The sequence below is a fragment of the Staurois parvus genome, unplaced genomic scaffold, assembly GCF_062004578.1.
Source record: "Staurois parvus isolate SC_StPar_1 unplaced genomic scaffold, SC_StPar_1.0 ptg000045l, whole genome shotgun sequence".
Taxonomy (NCBI): Eukaryota; Metazoa; Chordata; class Amphibia; order Anura; family Ranidae; genus Staurois; species Staurois parvus.
The window spans coordinates 2,717,058-2,738,243 of NW_028317841.1; the positions used below are offsets into that span (position 1 = coordinate 2,717,058).

The 21,186-nt window shown below is 40.6% G+C and overlaps 1 protein-coding gene across 1 annotated transcript in view; it reads left to right on the plus strand.

Moving 5' to 3' along the window:
• The window catches only part of RTTN (rotatin), a 326,182-nt gene that overhangs the window by 254,507 nt on the left and 50,489 nt on the right, over positions 1-21,186 (plus strand). The window contains exons 39-40 of the mRNA XM_089664026.1: positions 7,285-7,438; positions 14,898-15,035. Coding sequence (XP_089520152.1) covers positions 7,285-7,438; positions 14,898-15,035 — 292 coding nt within the window. The remainder of the gene's footprint in view (positions 1-7,284; positions 7,439-14,897; positions 15,036-21,186) is intronic.

The window sequence follows — 21,186 nt, forward strand, 5'->3', positions numbered from 1 at the left end:
TTGAACACCAGAATTGGCAGGTCCACCACTGGTGCCCTGTACTTTTCACAGATGAGAGCAGGTTCACCCTGAGCACATGTGACAGATGTGAAAGGGTCTGGAGAAGCCATGGAGAATGTTATGCTGCCTGTAACATCGTTCAGCATTACCGTTTTGATGGTGGGTCAGTGATGGTCTGGGGAGGCATATCCATGGAGGGACGCACAGGCTTGACAATGGCACCCTGACTGCCATTAGGTATTGGGATGAAACCCTTGGACACATTGTCAGATCCTATGCTGGTGCAGTGGGTCCTGGGTTCCTCCTGGTGAACAACAATGCCTGGCCTCATGTGAGAATGTGCAGGCAGTTCCTGGAGGATGAAGGAATTGATACCAATGAATGGCCCGCACGCTCACCTGACCTAAATCTAATAGAACACCTCAGGGATATCATGTTTCGGTCCATCCACAGCTGCGAGGTTGCATCTCAGACTGTCCAGGAGCTCAGTGATGCCCTGGTCCAGATCTGGGAGGAAATACCCCAGGACACCATCCATCGTCTTATTAGGGTCATGCCCTGATGTCAGGCATGCATACAAGCACATGGGGGGCCATACAAACTACCATTTTGAGTTGCTGCAATGAAATTTCAGCAAAATGGACTAGCCTGCTGCATCATTTTTTCACTTTGATTTTTGGGGTGTCTTTGAATTCAGTCCTCTGTAGGTTCATAAGTTTAATTTCAATCAAACAATGGGGCATCCTTACATTACTAACATATTACTCAGTCTATATCATTATAGATATCCAGCATGATATTTTCCCCCATTGAGTGTGTTTTCAAAGTCTGCCTTTCATTTTTTTGAGCAGTGTGTATGTACAGTGGATATAAAAAGTCTACACACCCCTGCTAAAATGTCAGGTTTCTGTGATGTAAAAAAATGACAAATAAATCATTTCAGAGCTTTTTCCACCTTTAATGTAACCTATAAATTGTACAACTCGGTTGAACAAACTGAAATGTTTTAGGTGGAGGGAAATAAAAATAAAAAAACTAAAATAATATGGTTACATAAGTGTGCACACCCTTAAACTAATGCTTTGTTGAAGCACCTTTTGATTTTATTACAGTACTCAGTCTTTTTGGGTATGAGTCTATCTGCATGGCACATCTTGACTTGGCAATATTTGCCCACTCTTCCTTGCAAAAACACTCCAAATTTGCAAGGGCATCTCCTGTGCACAGCCCTCTTCAGACCACCCCACAGATTTTTGATCGGATTCAGGTCTGGGCTCTGGCTGGACCATTCCAAAACTTTAATCTTCTTCTGGTGAAGCCATTCCTTTGTTGATTTGAAGGTATGCTTTGGGTCGTTGTCATGCTGAAAGATGAAGTTCCTCTTCATGTTCAGCTTTCTAGCAGAAGCCTGAAGGCTTTGTGCCAATATTGACTGGTATTTGGAACTGTTCATAATTCCTTCTATCTTGACTAAGGCCCCAGTTGCAACTGAAGAAAAATTGCCCCAAAGCATGATGCTGTCACCACCATGCTTTACTGTTGGTATGGTGTTCAGTTGGTGATGTGCAGTGTTGTTTTTGCGCCAAACATATCTTTTGGAATTATGGCCACAAAGTTCAACCTTGGTTTCATCAGACCATAACACAGTTTCCCACATGCTTTTGGGAGACTTCAAACTTAGCTTGGATGTTTTTCTTCATAAGAAAAGGCTTCCGTCCTGCCACTCTACCCCATAGCCCAGACATACGAAGAATTCGGGAAATTGTTGTCACATGTACCACACAGCCAGTACTTGCTAGATATTCCTGCAGCTCCTTTAATGTTGCTGTAGGCCTCTCGGCAGCCTCCCACACCAGTTTTTTTCTCGCTTTTTCATCAATTTTGGAGGGACATCCGGTTGTTGGTAATGTCACTGTCTTCACTGTGTTCCATGATATATCTAATACCTTGGAAATTCTTTTGTACCCTTCTGACTGATACCTTTTAATGATGATGCTTTGGAAGCTCTTTGCAGACCATGGCTTTTGCTGTAGCATGCGACTAAGAAAATGTCAGTGAAGACCTACTAGAACATCTGAACTTTATTTGGGGTTAATCAGAGGCACTTTAAATGATGGCAGGTGTGTACTGACTCCTATTTACCATGATTTTGAATGTGATTGCTTAATTCTGAACACATCTACATCCCCAGTTATAAGAGGGTGTGTACACTTATGCAACTACACTATTTTAGTTTTTTATGGTTCCCTCCTAAAAAATTTCAGTTTGTTTTTTAATTGAGTTGTACAGTTTATAGGTCAAATTAAAGGTGGAAAAAGTTCTGAAATGATTTATCTTTGTCTCATTTTTTTACATCACAGAAACCTGACATTTTAACGGGTGTGCAGACTTATTATATCCACTGTATATATAGATAACATAAGGTAGGTAGGTAGATAAAGGATGTTGTTACAATACTGCATGAATTTAGACATGCACAAATATAACTAGCTGTATAATATAAATGACACTGTTGATCCAGGGAGTATCCTTTTGCCTTAGGTTAACATTTGTGTGGGTGGCTCCTGCTGCAGAACCGCACCTGTTCCCGCAGATGCAACCACCCACACAGAAAGATGTACTGCCGCATAGCAGATGCATGGTGGTACCATTAATCCTAATGGCACCCCTACGCACTGGTAACTACACAGCACTATGCTGTTTCTCTGCGGCCGCAGTTTCTGAAGAGGGACCTTTTCTGTGCATTTTCAGATGAATGGGCTGTTGTGCAGAGCTACGCAGCCACAGGGAAACCTCATACAGTCAGGTCCATAAATATTGGGACATCGACACAATTCTAACATTTTTGGCTCTATACACCACCACAATGGATTTGAAATGAAACTAACAAGATGTGCTTTAACTGCAGACTGTCAGCATTAATTTGAGGGTATTTACATCCAAATCAAGTGAACGGTGTAGGAATTACAACAGTTTGCATATGTGCCTCCCACTTGTTAAGGGACCAAAAGTAATGGGACAATTGGCTTCTCAGCTGTTCCATGGCCAGGTGTGTGTTATTCCCTCATTATCCCAATTACAATGAGCAGAAAAAAGGTCCAGAGTTCATTTCAAGTGTGCTATTTGCATTTGGAATCTGTTGCTGTCAAAGAGCTGTCACTATCAGTGAAGCAAGCCATCATTAGGCTGAAAAAACAAAACAAACCCATCAGAGAGATAGCAAAAACATTAGGCGTGGCCAAAACAACTGTTTGGAACATTCTTAAAAAGAAGGAACGCACTGGTGAGCTCAGCATTACCAAAAGACCCGGAAGACCACGGAAAACAACTGAGGTGGATGACCGAAGAATTCTTTCCCTGTTGAAGAAAACACCCTTCACAACAGTTGGCCAAATCAAGAACACTCTCCAGGAGGTAGGTGTATGTGTGTCAAAGTCAACAATCGAGAAGACTTCACCAGAGTGGATACAGTGGGTTCACCACAAGATGTAAAACATTGGTGAGCCTCAAAAACAGGAAGGCCAGATTAGAGTTTGCCAAACGACATCTAAAAAAGCTTTCACAGTTCTGGAACAACATCCTATGGACAGATGAGACCAAGATCAACTTGTACCAGAGTGAAGGGAAGAGAAGAGTATGGAGAAGGAAAGGAACTGCTCATGATCCTAAGCATACCACCTCATCCGTGAAGCGTGGTGGTAGTGTCATGGCGTGGGCATGTATGGCTGCCAATGGAACTGGTTCTATTGTATTTATTGATGATGTGACTGCTGACAAAAGCAGCAGGATGAATTCTGAAGTGTTTCGGGCAATATTATCTGCTCATATTCAGCCAAATGCTTTAGAACTCATTGGACGCCGCTTCACAGTGCAGATGGACAATGACCCAAAGCATACTGCAAAAGCCACCAGAGTTTTTTAAGGGAAAGAAGTGGAATGTTATGCAATGGCCAAGTCAATCAGCTGACCTGAATCCGATTGAGCATGCATTTCACTTGCTGAAGACAAAACTGAAGGGAAAATGCCCCAAGAACAAGCAGGAAATGAAGACAGTTGCAGTAGAGGCCTGGCAGAGCATCACCAGGGATGAAACCCAGCGTCTGGTGATGTCTATGCGTTCCAGACTTCAGGCTGTAATTGACTGCAAAGGATTTGCAACCAAGTATTAAAAAGTGAAAGTTTGATTTATGATTATTATTCTGTCCCATTACTTTTGGTCCCTTAACAAGTGGAAGGCACATATGCAAACTGTTGTAATTCCTACACCGTTCACCTGATTTGGATGTAAATACCCTCAAATTAAAGCGGACAGTCTGCAGTTAAAGCACATCTTGTTTATTTCATTCCAAATCCATTGTGGTGGTGTATAGAGCCAAAAATGTTAGAATTGTGTCGATGTCCCAATATTTATGGACCTGACTGTATATGTGAACCAGGGCTTAGGGGTCAAGAAGGACAACAATTTGTATGTTGGTTGTTTTTTTTTTTTTCTGACCTCCTCTAGGCCAACTGAGGATGCAAGTTTCTATATATTTTTTTTAATTGAACCTATGGAACATTTTTTGTTTTTTTGTTTTTTTTCCCCAGTCTAAGTAACCATGTAAGCCTACTATCAGATAGGTAGCCCTGCCATAAGCGATCCTGCCACAGTCAACATTGCCAGTGGCAGGATCACTAAGAGGCTGCTGATTTCCCTCTGTGGAATCTTAGGAGCAGTTCCATAGGGGACAGGCAGACAGCCTGTTTAGTGTTTTTTTTCTGGTGATTTTTTTCTAGCAGCAGAATGTAGAAAGTAAAAATGGAATCAAAAGGCTGTTCCAGCTTAAACTAAACCTTAATGTTAAAACCTGCTGTGTCAAATTCTAAGAATATATAATTTTTTTCAGATTCTAAGATTCTGGTTACTTGTTAGAATTGTTACTGTTGTTAATGGCCCACATTACTGAACACTCTGTATGTTTACCCAGCAAGCGTGCTTGGTGTGGTAGTTTTTTCTGTTTATTCTGTCTTTTTGGCACCAATTCCTTACTTACATTACTTTCAGTGCTTTAAATGCAGTGCTTCTTTTTCTTTCACAAGTCTTTTTCCGTTCCCTTATCTGCTACTTTAGCCTCTGAAAGCCTTGTCAGAGTTATTGATGGAGAATCTATATTCCATGTTATTAAAATTATTATCCTAAATGCTGAACAAAAAGCCAAAGGTGCTTGTATGAGATATGATAGGTGCCTGTTCAGATTTTTCTCTAAAGGCCTTTGGCTTTTTGGTAGTCCTATCTAGCTGTAGTAAAGCTAAGAGATTTCTTTTATTAGGTCAGGATCCCTTCTGTCTTGCAGGGCATTCCTTTTACAGCATTACTTGAAATGAAGGGATTGTGTGTGAGCTGTGATTTCAGCTGCAGTGTTTGAGCTTAGACTTTCTATGGCAATCGGCAAGAAATACAGTGAGTGGAAGTGATTACAGAAAATGGGAATGGCAGTGATCATTATTAAAGAGACACATGGCTGTCAAAGTGAGTGCAATGCACTTATAGTTGTATTATTATTTCTTTACGATTTCTGTTTTGCCTTGCTTTCTTGCAATTAGACCTGATGATCACGACAGCAAAGGTCTTCCCCAGGATCCTCTCATGATAGTGTGACAAAGCTCAATCACTAGATCTCAGTACAGGAAAGTGTTGTCACCGTGTTGCACACATGCCTACATGTTCAGCTTGAATGGCCAACATCTGCAGCATTATCATTGGCTGCAGGAGAAATGACTGGACAGCAGAGATCTAGGCTCAGGGCTAAGGTATGCTAATATTAGTAATATCAACAAAAGTGCAGCGCTAAATAATAAAGTCTGAAAAATGTCCACTAAAGTCTAATTCATAAAAACATGCCAGATGACAAGTAGAAATCAATGGTGGTGATCCGTGAAGAAAAGCAGAAATGCGCACTCACCAAAAGACAGATATAAGTAAGCGGTATGCGTCAAAGCCCATGGATCCTCAATCAAGGAGAGAACTGGTCTGGTCAAAATGGGTTGATCTTCCCTCAAGGATGCAGAGCTTATCCAAAGCAGATCCAGGTAGCCAGAGGTCTCCTACAGCTGGATGGACGGAAGGGGTCACCTGCTTAAAGGGGTCTTCCTCCTCTTGGTAAAGGCCTGAATTCTTAGTAAAGGACTCTGCAAAAAGGTACTCCTCTCAGGGAGTCAGGGAAGGACGCCCATAGTGCAGTATTCATAGAATCAATTGCTTTATTAAGGACAATAATAACAACTTTGAAAGACATGTATCATCCAGGTGCAAAGGTTGAACTAACCCTAGGAGATAAAATGATGGCCGCCGGGCCTCCACGTGGCTCTGGCGGCGTAGCGTCTCGACGTCCAGGCTCTTCCTTGCGCGTTACGTGTGCACGCACTTCATCAGAGGTATGGACTGGTTCCACGTGGAGGCCAGGCAGCCATCATTTTATCTCCTAGGGTTAGTTCAACCTTCACACCTGGATGATACATGTCTTTCAAAGTTGTTATCATTGTCCTTAATAAAGCAATTGATTCTATGAATACTACACTATGGGCGTCCTTCCCTGACTCCCTGAGAGGAGTACCTTTTTGCAGAGTCCTTTACTTAGAATTCAGGCCTTTACCAAGAGGAGGAAGACCCCTTTAAGCAGATGACCCCTTCCGTCTATCCAGCTGTAGGAGACCTCTGGCTACCTGGATCTGCTTTGGATAAGCTCTGCATCCTTCAGGGAAGATCAACCCATTTTGACCAGACCAGTTTTCTCCTTGATTGAGGATCCATGGGCTTTGACGCATACCGCTTACTTATATCTGTCTTCTGGTGAGTGCGCATTTCTGCTTTTCTTCACGGATCACCACCATTGATTTCTTGTCATCTGGAACGTTTTTATGAATTAGACTTTAGTGGACATTTTTCAGACTTTATTATTTAGCGCTGCACTTTTGTTGATATTACTCTAAGTATTTATTGGTTGCTTAGAGTGCTTAGCTGCTTTTTTGGATTAGCGCTCACTCTTTTATTATTATATACATATGCTAATACTAGGACTGTGAGATGCGTGATAATGCCTTGGAGCTATGCACAGAGATGGAATGCACTCTTGGAAAAGTGAAATTAATAAAAGCACTTTAAAAAAAACCATGATCCTGGTTAGTAAGCGTGGGTATTTTGAATTTAGGTTTATCACCATTAGGATTTTATTATTCTTTAACTAATATTTTATTATTTAAACTATATGTACTTTTATTAAATCTGTGTCTGTTCTTATTATACAGGTGCTGGTTCTGCTTGACTACCTGTCCTCACTCTCAGGATTTCTGCATTCATATCTGCTTGTCGATGCTAGTTTGTTGATCCAAGATGAAATAATAAGGCCACTATTGGCGACTTTGACTTCAGTACTCTTTACACACCATAAAAAACACTTGGGTATGTCATTTTATGCTTTACTTCATTTGCCAGCTGAACACATTTGTGTAAATTGTACATTTAAAAGGTTTAGGACTAAAACTGCCCAAACGCCTGCATAGTTGGACTATCAAAATTTCCCTTTCTTGTGGCTGCTCGTTCTACAATATATTTGGTCATGTGTGGGGATAGCCATGTTTCATAGATATGAGGGATCTTAAGCAGATACTGATCTCTTATATTGTGTGGATGACAAAAGAAACACTTACACAAGGGCCACTTGCATGTACCATTTTAACCTTTGGTTTGTTTATTCTTCAGTTCCACACAAAATGTTTCTTAGACTGCATGCACACTGAGTGTTTAACCCTGGCACATGAGACTGTGGCATTTGGGTGCAGGCAAAAGGTCCAAGTGCACTGTCCATCCCCACTGCTAGCAGCCTGTTAAACTCTATGAGAGGCTGAAAGCTGCTATGGCTGGATGCTGTACTGAGCTGTACAAACAGGACAGTATGCGCCCAGGGATGAATGCCCGGAACACAAGCATTCTGCATTCTGGGTATTCATCCATGGGCATATACTATTCCAAACATTATTACCGCTTGGTGCACTGTTCAGCTGTAACAGCTTTTAGCCTCTCAGAGTTTAACAGGCTGCTGACAGTGGGGGCTAGATGGTGCAAATGTGCCTTCCACCAGTACCTAAACACTTCTCACGCATCGGGGCTAAGCACCCAGTGTACAATAAGACCTTAGTGAATAACTATTGAGCTGAAACTCAAATTGATTTAGAAAGGCTGAAATTGATGGATAAATAAAACAGAACTTTTCTTAATGATATCAAACAAAAATATTAAGTTGAGAAACAGGTATGATATCATTGAAATGACTTCCCTATAAATCTCGGAAGCAAATATACAGTAGATACTCATTGGATAATGAATATAAAATCTGCATATGGATTCTTTTTATTTCCTTGCAACGTTGTGATGCTAAAGGTCAGGCTTTCATATTTAGCTGGAGTTGCTTGTGCTCTTTGGGGACCTATACAAAGCAACTAGTATCTTATTTTTTTTGGTTGAAGTTGATGTTATCTTGTCTACTTCCTGGAGGGTTTCACACCTTCATCCCATAGATAAGATTACACTGGTCGCAGCTGAACAGCTGCCTGGCTTTCCGCTAAGATGAATACATATAGAATAATGTTTGAAATCATTTAAAGCATATTTCCACTTTTGCAGTAATGTTTCAGAAAACCCTGCTATATGTTTGTTATATGTACTCATTCACACAGCATACCTGAAAATTTTTTTTTTGCAATTTGTTTTACCTTTTAAATGTTTCTAAGGAGAAGATATAAGGGATGATTCTAAGAATTTCTGGACAGTCTTACAGTGTCTCTCCCCACTGAGAGTGAGCTAGCCCTCATTATACGTACTGTACAATGCGGGATGGCGGTTTCTACAATTTTAGCCCTTTGTTAGAATAGACAGTGTTCAAATCTAGTTTCCAGCCAATAATGAAGAACAGTGCACACAGTACAGACAAAGTTAGTTATGTTAACCATTCCTCCACAGCCTTCTAAAAATTACAAAGCAGGGAGAGCAAGTATGGATTTGTAAGCAAGTAAAAACCAGTTAAGAGGATAACCAGCAATCTTTACATTTTTTTTAACGTGTTACTAAACCCAGGACCCTGCATTCACTGTATCTGGTCTCCCACAGTACTCATAGCATGAAATTCCAATTACAGTATTTTAGTAAATATAAACTGCTAAAGACATTTTCCTACCAGCAGTATATAGCAGTCTTGTGACTTCTATCAGTGGTCAGCAGAGCACTGGTTAAAGCTTGTAGGAGGAGTTCTTATTCTCCCCTGATTGTCCTGTGAGGCTGCAGGACCCCTGACCCTCTCTCTGGACAGTGTTGATTGGCCTTGTGCTGATTACATGCACTCTCCTAAGAGAAGAACAAAACTCTCTAGCAATACACACCAAACTGAGCATGTGCAGCTTGCCCCCAAGGCTCTGTTCTTTCAGCAGATGGATTGGGGACATTAGAAGTAGGGGAGGATCAGAGAAGACAGGATCAAACATCCTTTTTACACAATGAAGAGGATTAACCCCTTAGGTTTCATAGTGAGTATAGCAAGCATGCTTTACGTCATATACAGACTGATTTTACTGTTGCAGGGTTAGTAACACTTTGAGTTATGCTATGTTGATAATTAGCTGCATATCTGTTCCATGCTTTTTGGTCGTGCCCCGGGATCAGACGTTTCTGGAACTCCGTAGTGCATTATGCTACCACATACTTAGTGAACTACCTACCTCCAGAGCTGAATGGGCTTTTTTTGGCCTCATCAATTTCCCAGGCAATAAAATCTCAAGGGGCTGGGAGCAGCTCTTTACTAACATATCCCTAGTGACACGAAAAACTATTTCTTACATAAGTGGATCTACCCAGAACCCCCTACTATCTCTTTATCCAATTGTTCTACGTTGTTCGCATGGAATCGGTGGAGGCCTCATTGCATAGGGAATTACAGGTTCAAAATTCCTTCAATATTTGTGAATCCTTCATTTGAACATTGCCCGTAGAAACTCATCGATTTTGTGCTGCCCTTGGCAACACAAAAATTGGACCCCCCTGGCAAAGAGAGCCTGCCAGTGCCAGTTGAGCCTTCAACTAACACCCCCCCCCCCACTGCGGCACCAGAGACAAAGGTACTCACTTTCACTGCTCTGGACATCCTCGAGAATGACAGTTGGGCTCTGTTTACACCATTAAGCAGCCTGCAGCCTCTGTTGGATTCTACCTGGTCCCTATGCCGCATATGTCCCTTCTTCCAGGAGGCAATGCTGCCCTAGGCAAATGCCTTGTTTACCTTGTGGTAAATACGCCCCTGATTCTATGCATGAAGGTAAAAAAAAACACCCGTGTGCAACTCCCTCCCCTTATACTCCCCCGAGGCTCTCACTTCTTATTGGCTTATAGACAGCAGTCAATCACAGCCAGTGAGGAGGGAATGGGGCCAAGCCATGCTCTGTGTGTCTTATGGCCACACAGAGGTGGCTAAGGAGCAAGCCCCCCCCCCCCCCATAACAAGCAGCTTACTATGGTGGGCACTTAGTAAAGGAGAGGCAAGAGTGCCAGTGAGGGACCTGAGAAGAGGAAGATCAGGGCTTCTCTGTGCAAAACCATTGCACAGAGCAGGTAAAAATGACATATTTGTCATTAAAAGAAAAACTTTTTGAATCACTTTAAAGGGTACATAACCTCTAACAACTTCTCTTGTTTGCTCCCTTTTAGCCTACTAAATATACCATTTTGTTTTCCCTATTTGATAAGTGCCAAACATTACCTCTTGATCCTGCCAGAAATCCAGTTCTATTCTGTGCATGCTGCTTCACATGTTTCCTCTGTGAACTACAGAATACATCATCCCTATGATATGGAGATGGGGAGGAAGTGGTCTATGGTCTTTACCCATTTCCTGTCCTGGAGTGACAACACTACTCCTCCTTAGATACAGTACAGTGAATGAGCATTGTCACCCTAGCACAGAAAGTGGCAGCATTGGAAAGTACAAATAAAGCAATAAAAAGCCTACAAATGAATGCAGTCACTACATCTAAAGGACTGGTAAGCTGAAAATATTAAAATGTTGTTTTTGGGCTTGTATACTTTAAGTTCTGCACATTGTACTAGTAAAAAAAACAAGCAGTTAAGACAGGTTGTAACTGAAAAATATAATTTTTTTTGTGCATTTTATTCTCAAACAGGGCTTACAATGAACTAACAATGAGTATATGAGAACTATGATGACATCTTAATGAGTGTTTAATTGCCAGGATGAGCAAGATGATTTATGTTTTCTTACTTCTGAATATAACTATACCATATTGCCGAGGCTGAGTTTATTGGAAGTGAAGTGGTGGCATGACAACTTCTCATATGTTTCTAAAGTGAATGGGGATTCTTGTTTGTAGTGATGTCACCTCCTATGAGAAACTTACCTGCACATAAATGTAAAGGGGCAAGATAGAACTTGGTAGGCTTGCCTGATTGGTGATGTTGCCGACTATGAGGTTGGTTTTCTAAAGGAAAATAGAGTGTATTATTTGTGAGTGTAATTGCACTCCTTTTCCTCAGTGAATGTGGTGACGCTTCACTTTGTAAAGAATACCCAATCAGGCATAAGTAAATTTAAAAAAAAAGCATATTTGTTTGCACATAATTGGATTATGGAAATCAGCAGAGCGAACTACATTCGCTAAGCTCTAGGGATATGTGTTACTGAACTTGCCAAGTGCCTTAGTAAATCAACCAAAGTGTGAAGTTATGTTTAGCTTTGTTAGCCTGACCCACCTCCATTAACCTCCCTAGCGGTATTCCCGAATGTAGCTCGGGGTAAAATGTCAGTACCAAAAGCGGTAACCCCGAGCTACACTCGGGCTTACCATGCAGTGCTGCATAGGGAGTCCCTGCAGAGCTTACCTTGTCCTTCGCTCCCGCGATGTGTCCCCTGCAGCGTCTCCGGCCATCTCCTCCGGCTGATGCCGGCATCCGGCTTCTGTGTTCCGGTCCCTGTGACATCGGGACGTACGGGCGGAAATTTAAAAAAAATTCATTTTTTTCAAAACAAATTTTACATAGTAAAACATTGCTGTTTCAACCCATTTCACATACATTTTGTCCCTAGTGCTTTGTCCTGTCCCCTGTCTGCATTTTGACTGTTCTTTCTGCCTTGAAACTTAGAAAAGTCCATGGCGTCCAAAAAAACGTCCCTTTAGGTCAAAAGCGGGTTTAGATCAGCTAGAGAACAGCGATAGTAAATCAGAACCACTTGCAGAATTGAGTGATAATGATTTGTGGAGAAATTCGTCATCAGACACTGAAAACAATTTTGCGACTTTGCTCAGTGATGTGCGAACTTGTCGCTATATTTCAAATTTCAGTGTTTTTGGTTTGATTATATTATTGAATTAAATGTATTATTATTATATTATTATTTTTTATGATTATTTATTAAATTATAATTTATGATTTTGTGTTTCAAATTTTATCATATCCGGGATGTTTACTAGACTCTTGTTTGGACAGATTTCAGTGAGTTATTCCTAAATATTACAGCCTACAATAAAAAAAACTACATATTTCCATGCAAAATAATGGTACCGCTTTCAGCACCAAAAATCTGAAATAATCATACCGCTAGGGAGGTTAAAGAAAAATTATCAGACTTTTTTTTTTTTTTTACAAGATTTAGTTCCTGATGGGACAAAGTACATGTAGTACTTTGCCCATCTTCCCAGTTGTCCTAAAACACTAGGTGCAATGTTGGACATGGCCGCTCAACAATGCAGCTAGCAAGCTGCTTTGCTTTGTAGTGCCTGTCTGCCCCTTCACAACATTCTCTTCATTCTTTGGGCTGGTGCTGGCCTTGGGCAAGTGCTGGGAGAAAATGACAGGCACTCACTATCAAAGCAGCCGTCTGCTTGCTAGTTGCGGTGTTGGATGGCCATGCGCCCATGGGGGAGTGCCCTGTCTAACACCACAGGTAGTGTTTTAGAACACTGAGGAAGGTCCAATAGAGTATGTTGTGTATGTTGTCCCATAAGAAAATAAATAACAAGAAAATGGATTAAGTATTACATGTACGTTGTCCCATAAGAAACATAATAATAAGAAAATAGTGAGCATTCTTTAAGCTCACGCTCTGTGTTCCTCTCATAATATATGCTGTTTTGTTGTAGAATTTTTAATTAAGTGTTCTTGCATGGCAAGACCACTTACTGTTATCTCACATATATATTCTTATTATTATAGCCAAATTTACCACCCTAACTCCTCCCACAGTTTTTACACTACATAGACAGTAATATACGGAAACGTGCTGATTGTTCCCGATTGGTGTGCTATTACTTTGTGGAACGTTTCGCCGAATGGTTCACAAAATATCGGCGTTTTTGTGGTGAAATTTGTCCCATAGGAATGAATGGCGGAATGTTCAAATCTAGAGTGGGAGCTGACAAAAGCTAGAGTGGGAGCTGAAAAATCAGGACATGATTTCTAAACTGCCATCACTCCCTCATATTCAAGCCCACCTACACAAATCTTATATCACAACGTTCAGCTATCCCTGCTGCCACTAAAAATGTCCACGGCTAAGCCATAGTCCTGATAGTTTTCACAATATGACCATTTGTTTGCAAATCACACCGCCCATTGACATTCATTGAAACTCCACTCTAGCCACCTCAAATTTGAAGGGCAATTTCTAAACTGCGACTGTGCCTTCATTTTTAATATTTCAGAGACATACTATGCATCAAAATGTAGGTCTGGGTCTTGTGATTCTCACAATATAAAGCTCTTTGGTGTAGGATTTATAATTTTTAAACTACAACCGTTTGACGATGGCAACCGCCAGTGAAGTGAGCAAGTTGAAGCAGTTTGTTTTAAACCTCTCTTCTCTGCCCTTGCTGTAGAGTGAGTTGCCATAGGAACCCAGGTGTGTGAGCAGGCAGCAGAGTGACAAAGCAAGAACACTTCACAGAATTTCCCCAGAAATTGTAGCTTTTCTAGTTAAAGTTGTTATGCCTACTGTCTTGCTCAGATAGCAGCAGCTATCTAAGCCAAGGAGGGGTGGTTTCCCTCCAGGCACACCTGCCCTTAATCTAACCACTGCTATTTGTGCTTTTACTTGGGAGACTCTGAAATGTATAGGGTTAAGACCGCAGTGCACAGAGGAGCCTTGATATTGACCCTGCAGCTTATGCATATGTTTGCAAATGTGTGCAAACCAAGCCCTGTTTTTAATGTAAACTGTTAGGGTCAATTTAATTGTTTAGCAGGCAGGCTGTTAAGTGTGCTGGGAGATCTTTTGTTTGTGATGTGCGTTGCCCTTCCATATGCACCTTACTGCAAAGTCTAGTTATAGGTTGGGGTGGTTGCCACTTATCTGTACAGCTATCTGGGATAAATTAGCCAGGACAGGTTCTTGGTGTCCAATCATTTCAGTTGAGTCACAAATACAAATTTTAGGTCTCCGTCTATTTATAGAAAAACATTTTTTTTTTCTTTTTGATTTAAACAAGATCCTAATTGGATTTACAAAGTGTAAGGCCTGCATGTTCCAGCCACTGAAACTGCTGATTTTCAGCTACTAATTACTCAAGTGAAGCAGCATTATTCTGGCAAAGTGATTTCCACACTCTTCAGTCTGTACTGCAAAACTATGATCATATGTAACAGATTTACTTCAATGCCTCCTGATTTGTTTATTGTCCTGAAAAGTCTCAGCTTTGTAGTAGTGGTAATAGTACATCTACATTTGTATGCTGTTTCTTCTTGACTGCATTTATCTTATTTCCAGTAAAGGAACCTACCATATATCTTTGTAGGTTTTCAGTCTCCTTCTATAACTCTAGCTACAAAATCTTTCAAGACAAAAACCATTTTCTTATTTTTTCAGGTGCTGAGCTAAAAAATGCAGTTTACCAAACACGGACGGACATATTTGTGTTGTTAACCACCTTATTGAGGAAAAATGGTCCTGCTGTTATAATTCGTATCACCGAAGCTGTGGGAAAACATGGGAATGCATTTTTTGGTAAGACTTTATTTTCTACACCAGTCATATCATTGTTCTTTTTTTAGATTTGAAAAAACATTTTGTATTTACACTTGTATCTAAAATATATTTATTGGTATTAACCCCCTTATAGAAGTGCTTAGGGGATAAACCAGCCTTTCTGAACATTTGTAACATAAAGGAACCCTTAAAATCACTTTTTCAGGTCTCAGGGAGCCCCTGCCTATAATTACTATATCTTCAGCTCTTAGTACGTTAGCCTGACTGTCAATGAGACAATACTTTATACATTGGCTGTCACTGGGAAGCATTTTCCTTACATTGGTTATCGTTGGGAAGAATGCCCCTTACATTGGTTATCATTGGGAAGAATGCCCCTTACATTGGTGGCCAATGGGAAGAATGTTCTTTACGTTGGTGGTCAGTGGAAAGAATGTTCCTTACATTGGTGGTCAGTGTGAATAATACTCCTTAAATTGTTGGTCACTGGGAAGAAAGCTCCTTAAATTGTTGGTGGTGAGGGGGAAGAGTGTTCTTTAAATTGTGGTAAATGGGTGGAATGTCCCTTACATTGGTGGTCAGTGGGAAAAATGTCCATTACATTGGTGGTCAGTGGGAAGAATGTCACTTACATTGGTGGTCAGTGAGAAGAATGTCCCTTACATTGGTGGTCACTGGAAAGACTGTTCCTTATATTGGTGGTCAGTGGGAAGACGGTTCCTTATATTGGTGGTCAGTGGGAAGACTGTTCCTTATATTGGTGATCAGTTGGAAGAGTGTTCCTTACATTTGTGGACAGTGGGAAGAATGCTCATTATATTGCTGGACAGTAGGAATAATGCTGCTTACATTGGTGGTCAGTGGGAAGAATGCTTCTTTCATTGGTGGTCAGTGGGAAGAATGCTCCTTACATTGGTGGTCAGTAAGAAGAATGCTCCTTACATTGGTGGTCAGTAAGAAGAATGCTCCATACATTGGTGGTCAGTAGGAAGAATGCTCCCTACATTGGTGGTCAGTAGGAAGAATGCTCCTTACATTGGTGGTCAGTAAGAAGAATGCTCCTTAGATTGGTAGTCAGTGGGAAGAATGCTCCTTACATTGGTGGTCAGTAAGAAGAATGCTCCTTACATTGGTGGTCAGTGGGAAGAATGCTCCTTACATTGGTGGTCAGTGGGAAGAATGCTCCTTACATTGATGGTCAGTGGGAAGAATGCTCCTTACATTGGTTATTATTATGAAGAGTGACCCTTACGTTGATGGCCAGTGGGAAGAATGCTCCTTACATCGGTAGCAGGGGCGGACTGACCAATCGAGCACTCGGGCACTGCCCGAGGGCCCGGGGTCAGTAGGGGGCCCCATGAAATGCCCCTGGTACCTTTTTTATAGGCTTTTTTTAGTGTGGGCAAGGACACAGGGGCCCCATGATCCCCTATTGCCCGGGGGCCCCATGAGTTGCCAGTCCGCCCCTGATCGGTAGATAGTATGAAGAGTGACCCTTACATAGGTGGTCAGTGGGAAAAATACTCCTTACATTTGTAGTCAGAGGAAAGAGTGGCCATACATTGGTGGTCATTTAAAAGAGTGCTCTCCTTACAAATTGCTAAAAAGATCATTGCTGTGAGTAGTTACATATCTGTGGGGCAGAAACTGTTCATTGCTCAAGGAACTCCAAGAAACAAACTCTGGCTGGACTAAACGAATACCATTGTATTTTGGAAACTATGGGTATACAGTATGAAAGCCTTGGTAAGCAGGAAGATGGATACTTGGAAGATACTTCTTTTGCCCTTGTGCAAGGAACTTAGTTTACAGTATGTAAACTTCTCATATTCGCTCCTTTTTTGGGCTCTTAAATCTATAATAGAAAGTGTTTAGTTATCTGATGGATAAGTGCAAAAAAAAGTAAGCAAGTGAGCTTGTGACTTCTTATAATGAGCTGAAAGCTCCTCCCCATGTCGTGAAAATGAGAGGAGGAGGTGTTTTGTAGTCCAGGACAGGTGAAATTAAATGTAAAAACACCAAACATGTAAACAAAATGAAGGCAGCAGTTCCATCTGAATACTGGTAAGCTTTGATACATAACATTTTTGTTCCTGAGTTAAAAATACTTTAAAAACTCTGATCTGTGTGTTTCCACCATCGTTGCCTACAGCAGCCAAAATAAAGCGTTGGTGTCAGCAAATGTACAGTAGACATAACAGTCTTCTAATTATTACACACAGTGAGATGCGACTTAGAACGGGCAATACTTGGCATGTAGATTATTATTAAAGTACAGTAGATGTAAACCCTAACTGGATGACATTCGGTTTTATAAAGCAATGTGTTTTGTAAAGAATTGGAATTTTTTTTTTCTCATAGGAAACATTGTTTTACCCCTTTTTTCAGCCCTTGTTGCATGTCAGTGGGACTGATGTCTTGTGGCCTCTTAGCCGCCAGTTCTGTCTATAAGTAATATTCCCCGTGGCAGCTGTCCACAGTTTCTTAGGGAGTTTTTTTTCTGATGGTGACATTGGTAGAGTTACTTTTGACAGTGATAGGTTAAAGCATATATGAGATTAGTAAATGGGTTTACATACACTTTAATGGACCACTGGTACTAATGCTTCAACACCTTTATTCTAGAAAAGGCTTTCCCACAGTGTACAGTGGGGATCGAAAGTTTGGGCACCCCAGCTAAAAATTTGTATTAATGTGCATAAAGAAGCCAAGGAAAGATGGAAAAATCCCCAAAAGGCATCAAATTACAGATTAGACATTCTTATAATATGTCAACAAAAGTTAGATTTTATTTCCATCATTTACACTTTCAAAATAACCGAAAACAAAAAAATGGCGTCTGCAAAAGTTTGGGCACCCTGCAGAGTTAATATCTTGTACTGCCCCCTTTGGCAAGTATCACAGCTTGTAAACGCTTTTTGTAGCCAGCCAAGAGTCTTTCAATTCTTGTTTGAGGTATCTTTGCCCATTCTTCCTTACAAAAGTCTTCCAGTTCTTTGAGATTTCTGGGCTGTCTGTCACGCACTGCTCTTTTAAGGTCTATCCATAGATTTTCAATTATGTTGAGGTCAGGAGATTGTGAAGGCCATGGCAAAACCTTCAGTTTACACCTCTTGATGTAATCCCCCGTGGATTTTGAGGTGTGTTTAGGATCATTATCCATTTGTAGAAGCCATCCTCTCTTTAACTTCAGCTTTTTCACAGATGGCATCAAGTTACCATCCAAAATTTGCTGAAATTTTATTGAATCCATTTTTCCTTCTACTCGTGAGATGTTCCCTGTGCCACTGGCTGCAACACAACCCCAAAGCATGATTGATCCAACCCCATGCTTAACAGTTGGATAGAGGTTCTTTTCATTCAATTCTGTGCCCCTTCTTCTCCAAACGTACCTTTGCTCATTCCGGCCAAAAAATTCAATTTTAACCTCATTGGTCCACAGAACTTGTTTCCAAAATGCATCAGGCTTGTCTATATGTTCATTTGCAAAGTTCAAACGATGATTTTTGTGGTGAGGACGTAGAAGAGGTTTTCTTCTGATGACTCTTCCATGAAGACCATATTTGTACAAGTATCTCTTTATAGTGGAATAGTGTACCACAACTCCAGTGTCTGCCAGATCTTTCTGGAGGGATCGTGCAGTCAAACGTGGGTTTTGAATTGTTTTTCTCACAATCCTGCGAGCTGTTCTGTTTGATATTTTTCTTGGTCTTCCAGATGTTGCTTTAACTTCCACTGTTCCTGATGACTGCCATTTCTTAATTACATTCCGAACAGAGGATATTGACATCTGAAACCACTTTGCTATCTTCTTATAGACTTCTCCAGCTTTGTGAGCATCAACTATTTTCAGTTTCAGTTTTCTAGACAACTGCTTAGAAGGACCCATGGTGCTGATTGTTGGGGCAAGGTCAGATGAGTCTGGGCATTTAAAACCTTTGAGCTTGACATCACCTGGTCTTCCCAGACGATGATTAAGAACAATCCATGACACTGGCAGGTCTCAGCTTTGCAAAGGGGGCAGTGCATGCTATAAATTCTGCAGGGTGCCCAAACTTTTGCAGACGCCATTTTTTTGTTTTCTGTTATTTTGAAAGTGTAAATGATGGAAATAAAATCTAACTTTTGTTGACATATTATAAGAATGTCTAATCTGTAATTTGATGCCTTTTGGAGATTTTTCCATCTTTCCTTGGCTTCTCTATGCACATTAATACAAATTTTTAGCTGGGGTGCCCAAACTTTCGATCCCCACTGTAGCTTTTACTGTCACAACTTAAGCCCTGGTTCACACTGATACAGTTTTGAAAGCGTTTAGACTGTTGACATGGAAAATAAAATGTAATCCTATGTAGGTTTTTGTCATCTATGCAGTCCACACACACTGCATTTTGAAAAAGGGTTGTGTTTGGAGTGGTGTAATTCGATTTTGAAGACCATAGAGTTGAATGTAAACCGCATGTGAAATGATTATCGGTTCACATCAATTGTGATTGCAGTGCATTTTTGCTCCTGTGTGTTACTGAGCTGGGTCCAGGAGAGAGAGACGCCCCAAGGGCGTTAATCCATAATCTGAACTGTATGAAAATTGCATGAAAAATGCATTGCTATCAAAGCTGAACCACAGCTGAATTGAACTGTAGTTGCTCCTTATATCACACTTGAAAATTGAAGTAAACTGCACCGCTTCCGTGTGAACCTGGCCTTAATGTGAACTTCATGGTTCTGTGGCTTAAATCTATATCTGTGTTGTATACTTGGTGCAGATGCATTATACAAAAAAATGTGCACACCAGATGCAGTCCAGTACATTTTTATTCTCCATCAAAAATGCATAGACAGTGTTTAACATACTGTAGATTCCAATGGCTCTATTTCACTCCAGTGCAGTCAACAACAGTAAAACATGTTGCATTTTTTTTCTGTATGGAATTCATCTGGACTGCAGCAAAACGCATCAAAAATAACTGGAATGCACATATCCTCAATTGAGATGAAGAAAAAAAAAGGGAAAAACTTGCCAAAAGCATAAATGCATAAACCCACCCAGAACACAGAAATTGTGGTGCGAGTTGGCCCTGATTCAAGAAAAGTTAGGAGTCTTTTTTCATGTCCTTACTAAAGGCTAACATTTCACTGCAGTGCAGAATGATTTTTCTGGGTTTTACATAATATGCATTGAATGTGCTCATTTTAAATTTGTGCAACAAATGTTTTGTAAATAGCAACCCTAAATTTTTCAGAGGTGTGTCCGAGCGTGCACATTGTTTGCACATTCCCACGCAACCCATTAATTTCATTGGGCTGTACTATGCACATCAAATTTGTAAAGAAGAAAAAACCTCAGCGCCCAGGACTCTCTTATTACACACACTTTTCCCCGTGAGATGCTGCTGTACACAGGTGCAAAAACCAAAAAAATTATATCAATAAATACCAGCACAAACCCACATAATAAATTGCATCACCCAACCCATTAAATTGATAATAAATATTACAAACTTAAAAAACTGTGACACAGAAACACTTTTGTGTTGATGAAATAGTAATGAAAAAATAAATAAATGATTTTAAAATTAATAAGTCCAGTGACAAAAAATCCCAAAATAACAGTCCCGTGACAAAATTAATTATATTGTAATTTCATTGGATTCTTCCGTGCCTTTGATACCTTCACCATCCACCAGTGCAAAACCAACATTAACCGCACTCACCAGATAATGGTGAGTCAAACGCCTTTCAGGGATATTAAGGGCTCCTGGACCCCCTTTACTTTGTATAAGACCTCCAAATAATGCCTCCTCTCGGATATGGATACCTCTTCTGGTTACTCCTCTCACCGAATCCCCCAGGGAAAATCAGGAAGAAGAAAAAACCATAGTGTGATACCGTAGTGATTTCCAATCAAAAGAATTTCTCCAGACCACTCACATTTTAGCAGGATATAACCCGCATTTTATTGGAACAAAACAATCTCTCTTTAAAAAACGATCTATTTTTCATATACAGCGACTTTTGTATAGAGACCCCACAGCCTGGTATACAGCAGGATGACAGACCTCAGATGCAGACTCATCCACTATGCAAAGATGTACTATGCACATGCAATGCGCAAAAATAGGGCAGGCACAATTTTTAAAATCGCACACTGCATTTATTACTATGCATT